The 10,066-nt window shown below is 35.6% G+C and overlaps 2 protein-coding genes across 11 annotated transcripts in view; one reads left to right on the top strand and one right to left on the bottom strand.

Moving 5' to 3' along the window:
- The first annotated feature begins 451 nt into the window (after positions 1 to 451).
- On the top strand, positions 452 to 3,992 carry LOC106152277 (uncharacterized). Its single transcript, XM_013525794.3, has one exon. It carries the CDS (start codon positions 950 to 952, stop codon positions 2,057 to 2,059), a length of 1,110 nt encoding a protein of 369 aa, XP_013381248.1. The 5' UTR covers positions 452 to 949; the 3' UTR covers positions 2,060 to 3,992.
- Positions 3,300 to 10,066, bottom strand: part of LOC106150721 (protein kinase C delta type) — a 54,167-nt gene continuing 47,400 nt past the window's right edge. For all 10 annotated transcript variants that reach the window (XM_087015470.1, XM_087015475.1, XM_087015467.1 and 7 more), the window contains 5 exons: positions 7,779 to 7,870; positions 7,280 to 7,481; positions 6,688 to 6,876; positions 6,151 to 6,291; positions 3,300 to 5,770 (listed from right to left, as the gene is read on the bottom strand). In XM_087015470.1, coding sequence (XP_086871596.1) covers positions 5,624 to 5,770; positions 6,151 to 6,291; positions 6,688 to 6,876; positions 7,280 to 7,481; positions 7,779 to 7,870 — 771 coding nt within the window. In that variant the 3' untranslated portion in view covers positions 3,300 to 5,623. The remainder of the gene's footprint in view (positions 5,771 to 6,150; positions 6,292 to 6,687; positions 6,877 to 7,279; positions 7,482 to 7,778; positions 7,871 to 10,066) is intronic.

Here is a 10,066-nt window from a genome sequence, read left to right as displayed (position 1 = left end):
GATGGTATTTTCAAGACTTTTGGCTCCGGTTAAGTTGTACCCATATTTATTTTATTGATAAGGTTGACGCCATGAGAGCCCCCCCCCCCCCCCCCCCCCAGCACACAAACAAACAAACAAACAAACAAACACACACACACACGCACACACATATACACACACACACACACTGTAGCGAGTAGTTTGCTTCGTCACTTTTCACGCTTTTTGATACCCGGCCATGGGATTTCTTCAGTTCACTTGTAAATTCTAATCTGAAAATAAGCATAATACTACAGTTGGTATTACAGTTTTAATTCAGATGTAAAATATTAAATCTCGAGGAATTAAATGCTTTCCAGCGCACAAAACATTTCGCTCGATCATATTGATCCCTCATATACAAGGATCTCTTAGAAAAACATATTAACCCCCTCAGTAAAAACCTTTGTACAGGTATAAGTCGAATGACGCACGCGCAAGGGAATCATTCGCAGGAAAGCTAGTCCTCGCCAATCAATCAAAAATTTTCAATCATGGGTTGCTAGCCTAGTAAAACTATATTATGAAGTGTTGCTGATGAAGTGTTGCTGATGGATGCTCAGAGCAGATTCCCTGGAATTCAGAGCCCACTCATCTCGGCGAGAGACACACTTCCACTTTGGAATGTAATATTTGTGTGACAAATAGTGGCCTTGGCTATAAGCCGTAAACTAACCTTAAATCAATAACCCCTCCGTGTGGGTCAATATGCACGTAGAACATTCACTCCACGCGCCACGGTTTGTTAACGTGGACCTGTGTTCCTGAGAAGCCTGGGCAAAGGAAACGAGGAAAGAAACAGTAAAATCGGGATTCTGGGGTTCTCAACAGTGAGTTTCAATCATGTAACCAAGCATGTTAAAGGAAAACGAAAGCTTTATGAAAGGGAATGCGCTGTCGTATCACGCTTAGTTTACCTCTGAATTAAATGCAATTCATGTCTGCACATAACAGTAGGAAACTGGTGCTCCATTTCGATTTACGGAACACTATTCTCGTCGCGGACTCCGTCACAAACATCAATGTAGAACAGGCTTTGAATTCCTATCTAACTGGCGTCACATGGGGGAAGGAAGACGACAAAACAGGGGAGTGGACGTGGGTCAGTGACACCCCTTCCCTGGACCCCCCTAATGAGGACTGTGTCACGTACTACAAATATCTAGAGAAGGAGCTCGTTAAAGTGCCATATGATCGTCTTCTCCTGCGACAAGCTACAGGTGACTTCACTCAGGTTGAACTAGGTCGGCGATTTTCTACTTTTTTCGACAAGCACCTCCGTCTCTTGGAGTGGACGCATGGAAAACACAGTAACGTCAAAGCTGCGTTCTACATGCATGGGACGAACGGTAAGAGATACCACTATCTTCTCCCGTCTTTCTTCAATCTCTTGTCTACTCTTTACTCACAAGGAAGAGATTTTTGCGTGGTCCTCCGAACCTATGGCATGGATGCAGCAAACGTTTTGGAGTGCATTAAACTTTTCACTGGCGGTTTACACCCTGATTTCCCACATCCACTGCCGCTAAAGGTGCATACGAAACCAGGTGCTATACTACGAAATGGTGAAAACTTCGAGCTAAAAGGCCAAAGAAATGAATGTGATGTGACTCTATCGTCTGAGGATCAAATCTATTCAATACTTAGCGAAGGTGGGGGAATTCGCGCATTTGTGGACGATTTCGCCAACTGGCAAAACCATGGGTATCATTACAGCAAAGGAAAACCTCTGTGGATAAATCTCCACGATACGTCTGTGCAACACATTCTATTTGACGACAACATCCGAGTCACAGAAGATGACAGCGTAGCGAATGTTCGATTGTTTTCGGTTGCTGACGGAAGTTTCCGAAGTCTCTCAAAGGAACATGCGTCACGTTTCCAAGACACCTGCCTTGTGCAAGCAGATCTTTTGGAGAGTATACAGAGAAGTGATTACTTTATTGAGAAAGTGAAAGCATGTGAAGATCGATACAATAATTTACTACAACAAAAGGATGTTTTCAATTCTAAAAAGCACGCAATGAAATATTCATGAGATGACATCTACGAGGAGTGTGGTTGTCAAATTGAAGTACCCTTCACAGACATATTCCCCTTAGAGTATAACTGATTTACTCTTATTTATACGGTGCATATCATGCTAAGCAAGTTATTTCAATATTTGGGTATAATTTTTAAAGGGACTGTGATGTGAGATAGGTCGTTTATCTGTGATTTCACCATATGAACGTGTTAGTACATGTACTGTGACTGTTGTTTCTTCTTTCACCAACACATTGGAAAATCTTCCACCAACTCTTTGTCTACGAGTATTCAGGAACGTGTCAATATTTACAGCTTTTGATTAAACAATACCAGTTTTAACATTCTTGGAAGGTGTATTTTAAACCTATAGATTACATTTACACGGACGCCGTGCGATGAAATTTATCATACGGTTTTATTAATCGTAATGAGCTACGGGCTACGCCGAGTATGCCTACATTACACGGCCTTAAATCCGTAAGATTCCGTGCGATTTCGCACGGCCACCTCCGTTCAGACGCCGTACGAAAAGGGTATTACGGGCAGTATACGTGCACCGTCCGGGTACCGCATTTCAAATGTAATCTAGGCTTTAGTGCTCCCAGAGTTTCATATGTACATGCACTGCCTTCCATGTCATTATTGTGCATATTATTAACATAGATATCTCGTAAGCGAATACGCTGGCTGTAAAAGTTCTACTAGCATACGATGTTCGATTGTGTAAAATAAACGTATACGTACATAAATTGGGCAAAAAATCGCCGCAACACACCTCGCACACTACTGAACGTCAAATTACAGGCGCCAGCGCACGTACTGGGTACGAAAAAACGGGATTTCTTATGTATGAAGGTATACTATTCAGAAAGAAAGATGGGACGAGAAATCTTAGCGGAAATAAGAGAAAAATAGAGTGATTAAAAGACCTTGCGCTTCAGTTCTGAAGTCATGGAATGAATGAATGAATGAAGAAAACTCCAAATGGGTGCAACTTTGGAAGGTGTAAATGACATCAATATTGCAATTATTATTTTTTCCGAACAACACATTTCTCATAACCCTCCTGAATTCAAAGTACAAAACAACCGAATTATGTTTAAAATGCATGTCTTATGTTTCTCGTTGTATTATTAAATGAAATTTTGCCAAACTGTAATTGAGTGGACGTTTTTTCCGCGTGGTATATTCGTTAGCTATTCTATAAAATTCTTGGTCATGAAAAATGAGAAATATAACACCGGTAAAGATAAAATTTCAATATTTTTTATTTTTAGTTTTTATTTTAAGTTCACATCAATTAGTTACTATTTATACCAGTATTCCTTGTAACACAAAAATAAGCAACATGTTAACTTTCCTCAATAATATAAATTATTGATTTAGTGTGGTTTGAAGTGTAATTTATGAAGCTGTGTTTACTACTAGGGAGGGCTCTCTTTCAAATAATCTGTAAATATGTAAATATAAGAAAACAATTTAACAGACGAGACACATTCATGGAAAGGACCTTATGAATACAAGTGCGTTATTGCCAGTTTAAACAAAAACATCCTGGGTCTAAATTGTGTCTGCAGATGACATACAACAAGAGCAGAGTTATTATTTGCAGTTCAACTGGTGAAATACATTGAACCTTTTTACAATCTAGGCGAGCTTAGTGTACTACTGGCATTAATGTCCTTTCCTTTGGTAAATTAAATGACAAATTCAGGTTATTACACATTATAAAAACATTCCTATTTTACATTAACAAAGTATATATCATTCAACACTCAATTTCCATATCACAACTCTGAAGTTTTTTTTTCTTCCAGTAATTTACTGATTGTGCTCTTGTGAAAAAGTTATTCAAATACCAGTACAACCTGCATTTATTTTGTAGGTTTTCCCTCTTATGTCAGCATCTTCATGTTAGAGGCTACATTTTCAGTAGTTTATCCTAAATATATGCCAGTGCAATTGCTACTGGTAGGTTTTTGTTGATAAAAAATAAGCCAATTGTAAAACATCTACATGTAAGTCTATATATACAGTTCTACAGATATTCAGTGCAATTCTGACTTGCGACTTTTCTTTTACATATATAGGTACAGTTCTACTGTAAAAATATGACAAACAATTAACACATATGGAATCTAAGAAACATTAGCGGCCCTGCACATAAGTATGTGTACATATGGTCACCATTCACTTTAAATAGTCTTGACAGTGCCACTCATCACCTATTACTTCAATGTCAGACCATTGCATGCTTTGACTTCAATAATAATGCTTGCACATTTTCTTTCATAAAATCTGATAGTTTTCACCACTTGAATGTGACTTTGGTACGAGTAGGCACCCAAAATATTCACTTATAAAGCACACTGCATGAAGCTGGCTGCACATATCCATCGCACCAACACAATATTCTGTAATACCGATCTCATGGTTATATCTATTTCAAACATCATTATAAAATATATTTCAACAATATAATGTACTAGTATAATTACATAGTAAAACACAATTAACATTATTACGATATACAGTTTATCTTGACAGATATCCCTATCAAATATGATACAATTTTCTTGTCAGTAAGTAATATTGTAAACAGTCAATAAAACATTTCTCAACACTTATTCATCTTAATATCAGCTATATTATAATTATCTTAATAGTCAGTTTAATGTTTGTGCTAATAAATATAGGTGCAACTGTTGTAAAATTAGTAAGTCTTTATAACTTGGTTTTTACTTGTGTGCTACAGTAACAGATCCCATGGCAATGATGGCATTCACATCACTCTTCATACACAGAAGACCTGAAAAATGTATATGCTGATCACCTGCACCATTCACTTCAACTGCATCTCATAATAAATACTACAAACTTTATGATGCACTCTATCTAAAAAGAACGGCTGATTCATGCCCATTCTGATGACAAAAGTCCTTTCTGTTTATACTTCTGTCAAAACTTTTTACCAATACAGTGCCAGTGCTAATTTTATATTCACTGTAGTTTTGACCAGGCTGGGCATTTTATCTGAGACAAGCAGAAAACAATAAATCTTATTTTTTACACAATTCACCTGTGTATTTTTCCATTATTTTCATATTCCCTACAGAGACATGCAATATATTATTTACTGCTCATCCTGGGTCAAAAATGTTCGAGTCCAAGGATGAAAAGAGACATGCCCACTCTGATGCTGCTTAAATACCTGTTTTCATAATTTATTAAACTAACTTTCTGGTCAAGCTACCACTTTTTTTATCAATAACTTGATGTCAAGATAATCTTCTCAAAATATAATCTTAGATTACAAAGTTATTATAACACATACAAGACACAATAAACACTACACAAGAAAAGTTTGTAAAAATCTACATGCTACAGGTATGAGTTTACATGGGGCAAGATACTTCTTATTACCTTAAATTAATCATCAAACTGCTTCCTCTGCTCCTCATCAATTTCAATTTCAAATTCAAGAAATACAGCCATAGTTCTATCAGAACTACATTAATAAATACCAGTTTAACTATAACAGTTTATAACACAGTTCCTAAAAGTGACACTTTCTTCAAGACGCCAGAAGAGGGTTTGTGAAACTGAATCCCTTGAAGACCTCTTGATTCATGGTCTTAAGCAGTTCTTTGTCAGGTGGCGTGAAATATGCCCTTTCCATGGTAAAATCTGTATCAAAATTTCCTACGTCTGAAGCAGATTTCTGAAAAAATAAAACAAAAAGATGTGAACAATGGCATAGTAGCAGTTGTTGCTCTCCATTTTTTCCTAGAAAACAAAGGTTGAACACACACAATCTTTCAGTTAAGTTTCATAAAAACAGCCTGCAGTACATTGTATGGAGTACATTGCAGAGAAAGTAATTTTCTCAATAACATATGAAAAATAGTTGTCTTTGTAAAATTTAAATTCACACTAGCAAGATATGACCTACAGAAGCTAGCATACAAGCTAGTACGTGTACAGTGCCAAACAACCTGTATTGTGATCTTGTTGTACATATTACTGCTACATAACATATTTCTCAGTTCATGAATTATTACAATAATTATTGTGGTGTCTAAAAAAAGAAAGTCTGCTTACCACTTTAGGTTTGAAAGGAGGGTCTATCTGTCGTCTCTCCAGCTTGTCAAAGTCTATCACTTTAAAGAACGGCTGGTCCCTGATTGCTCCTCTGGGGCAGGCAGGCATACCAAGCCTTTCTTGTGGCGCTCGTTCAAACAGCTGAAATAAATAATTGATCCAGTTTTGTAAAACAGTACTGTAACAATTTAATTATCCATTTAACTGTTAACTACAACCTCTCGCTACTTTCTGATTGTTAACTTATTGTGAAATTTTTAAAGCCACTTTGCATGAGAAAAATAAATTGAAATCTTTCACTTATGATCCTAAAGACTATATTACTTAACTGTCCCTTTATAATTCAAGTTATTTCAGAAATGAAATGTGATGATGGTATGTTTTGCATCTAGTCAGAACCTTTAAGTGTATTTTTGTTATTTAAATAAATAACTATGATGTAAAAAGACAGTGGTTCACTTGGTACATGTATTCTATAAGAAGGAATTTTTTTATAATATTATGTTCAGTAACTATGGATCATGGCAAACCACATACCAGGCTTAGACATGAAGCAGCATCCTTGTTCAGCCAGCGTGGATAATGTGGGGTGTCATGACAAATGGAATGGAACAGATCATCCTCATCATCTCCATGGAAAGGAGACTGACCAATCATCATCTCGTACAGCAGGACACCAAATGACCACCAATCCACAGAGTAATTGTACCGATGTCCTTTCAGAATCTGAAATAGACAACAATTCAAAATTTTTAAAGACACACAATTATGAAGAGCCATGGAGTTCAATTATGAGTCATCCAAACTATTTTTGTAAACTATTCTCCGTGCATTCCTGGTGATTTTTAGAACACAAAATCATCTAAAATTAATTCCTTTATAAATAAGTTGTCATTGCCTAATGAACATTACACTTATCAGTGGAAAAATTAGAAGAAATATTTCCTTTGAACTGTCATTTATTTCTATACACTTCTTTTTTCAAACTTCTAGTAACACCTTTATTTACTATATAATATTGTCTATGAAGTGTGGGCAGAGACAGGAATCTCTCTCTACAATGTACATGTGGAGAGGTCTTCCTGTCCATTAAAGAAGCTGAAACTCTACACTCTATCAACAGAAATACCTCGGGAGCAATGTAGTCTGGAGTGCCACAGAAAGTGGATGCCTTATTGTCTGGAGAGATATTTTCCTTGCACATGCCAAAGTCCGCAATCTTCACGTGTCCATCTTTGTCCAGTAGGACATTGTCCAGCTTGAGATCTCTGTACACTGTACCACATCTGTGGATGAACTGGAGGCCACAGAGAATTTCTGCAGCATAAAACCTGAAGAGGACCAAGACAGTGTTCAATACCAAGAATCCATTACTGAAAGAGGGCCCTCAATAATGACAGAATATTTGTTGCAGGATACAGGGCAGGGCCTCACTATGCATGTAAACCAGAGTGGGGCCTGTAGATGTAAAGACTTCTACAAGCAGGGCCTAGCTATATTTCACACGTAGTTAAGTCTTTGTGTGTGATCTATACATGTACTAGTACATTGTATCATATTATCATTGTGCTACTTCTACTCCTGGCAATCAGTGGCTGTGTACCCTCACACCCTCACTTCACCCTTACCTAGCTCTTTCTGTGTCAAATCTCCCAGCGGCCTGGATGTGAAACATCAGATCTCCTCCATTTAGAAACTCCATTACAAAGAATAAGTGACTCTGAAATTCAAAAGAACATATTGAATTCTAACTTATTTTCGATTCTAACAGTATAATGCCTCTTTTCATGCAATTTATGTGCAATTAATTATTCAAATATACAGCAAACTTGACTACAGAGCGTTGCATGTATACCTGGTTAAAGCTTTGTCCAACAGCATTATAATTCATTGCAAAGCAACATTATACTTATATTCACATAATTATGAACAATCAAATAAAAAAATAAAACAAGGCAGCAAAGCTGTCAAATGTACAGACAAAAAACAGAAAAAAAAAGCGCAGGAAATAGGATACTGTCAATTTTGATGCATTAATGTATTATGCTTACTGTAACTGCATAGCCAACATCAAATTCTAATTGTGCATAACATTGAATTAGGATGAAAGTAAAATGTGTAACAAGCATTAGACCGAGTTCCCATACCTAGATCAATCTAACAGGATCAATCCAGCTCCAAGGGGTTTCTCACTAAATTGCTTTCAGTTTAAGCGGCTTAGGATTCTGGCATGCCAGTTTCAGTAGGCGTGACAGACAGCTAAGCCACTTACATTGATTGCAATTTAGCGAGAATTCCCTTGGAGATACATCGATCCACAGTTAGCGTGATAGGGTCTGGAAATAGTCCCTAAGGCTTGAGGCTGATAAGAGTTAAACTTTGGAAATGCCAGAATGAGATAAAGTGAAAATTTCTTAAACTCATTGCTTAAACTCAATTAAAAAAAAAAAAAAAAAAAAAAAAAAAAAAAAAATATATATATATATATATATATATATATATATATATATATATATATATATATATATATATATAATCATACTTGTAAGTTAAAAAAATACAGAAAGTGTTACAAAGTTACAGTACAGGGCTCCTGGTGGATGGGAGTGATAAGTCACATCTTGAAAATGCCAGTTTGAAAAATTAAAAATTAAAGAAAAAATTACAAAAAATATTCCACTAAAGCTGCCATTCAGTCTAGCTGCATAACCATGATATGAATCATCCAACTTCAGTTTAAACAGTGTAAACAAGTCACAGAAATATAATATATTTTGTTTTACCACAAAAAGGGCAGTCATAGCTATTATTCTGATATCTGAACTTGTCATCAGACCATGTGACCTCCATAGGTGGCTATACTTTGTAATAATTTCTTAAGAGATTTTAACAAAAAAAAAAAACTTTTTAGAAAAAAAATTATTTGCCAAAAAAGAACAGTTATTATCCCTTTAACTGTAAAGTCAAGTTGCAAATATTGCACAACAGGTAGTATCAATAAAAGTGAACTGTTACATACCCTTTGGAGTTATAAGTCCCACACTGAAAATGCCAGTAGGTAAAAGATAAAAATTTCAAAAATATATACAACAGAATAACATGGTCAATAAGATTACAGTTTCAGGACCATATGTGAGAGTTCAAATTCCCATAATGAAAATCCCTATATGTGAAAAATGATGACAGTGCATAAAATAATATTACACAATGTTTAAAGACATAAAAACCAGCACAACTGCTAATGTGGAAAAACAAAATACACAGCGCTTCTGGTGGATGACAGTTGAAAGTGTCATCTTGAAGATGCTAGTGTTTGAAAAAAAAAATTAAAAGAAAATGTAAAATAAAACATAACAAATAATACCAATAAAGCTGCTATTCAAACTTTTAATCTAGCTGTACAATTACTAACATGATATGAATAACCCTATTGAGTTTGAGAATAATAAGGCACTGTTATTCATCTTTAGCATTAATGTAAGCGTTACACAAAATTTTTTTTGTAAACTTATTTTCAATATTAAATAACATTTACCTGCATAATAATCATCGATTCCTAATTATGTGACACAGTTAAGAGAGATAAACCTATGGGACTTTACAATGAAATCTCAATGTGTGTTTATGTAATCTCATTTAATGGCCACTTGAAAATTAATTAAGCAAATTATTTTATAACCCTGAAATAACTTGAAAATTAATTAAGCAAATTACTTTATAACCCTGAAATAATTGCCTACTATCCATATACATTTATTGCACCAAATAGCACTCTACTGCATTGCTTTCAAAACAGAAAACAATTACAATGGTTTTCCAACACAAGCTGCACTTCAGTCTTTTCAGTAAGGTTGATTATCATAAGTAACATGGTTTTCCCTTAATCGCTATCCTGGCAGCAGTGTCCAAAATAGGG

Source organism: Lingula anatina, chromosome 6, assembly GCF_051362555.1.
Source record: "Lingula anatina isolate TDL-2025a chromosome 6, LinAna3.0, whole genome shotgun sequence".
NCBI lineage: Eukaryota > Metazoa > Brachiopoda > Lingulata > Lingulida > Lingulidae > Lingula > Lingula anatina.
The sequence above is the reverse complement of the archived record's forward strand: the minus strand, read 5'-3'. Positions and strand labels throughout refer to the sequence as shown.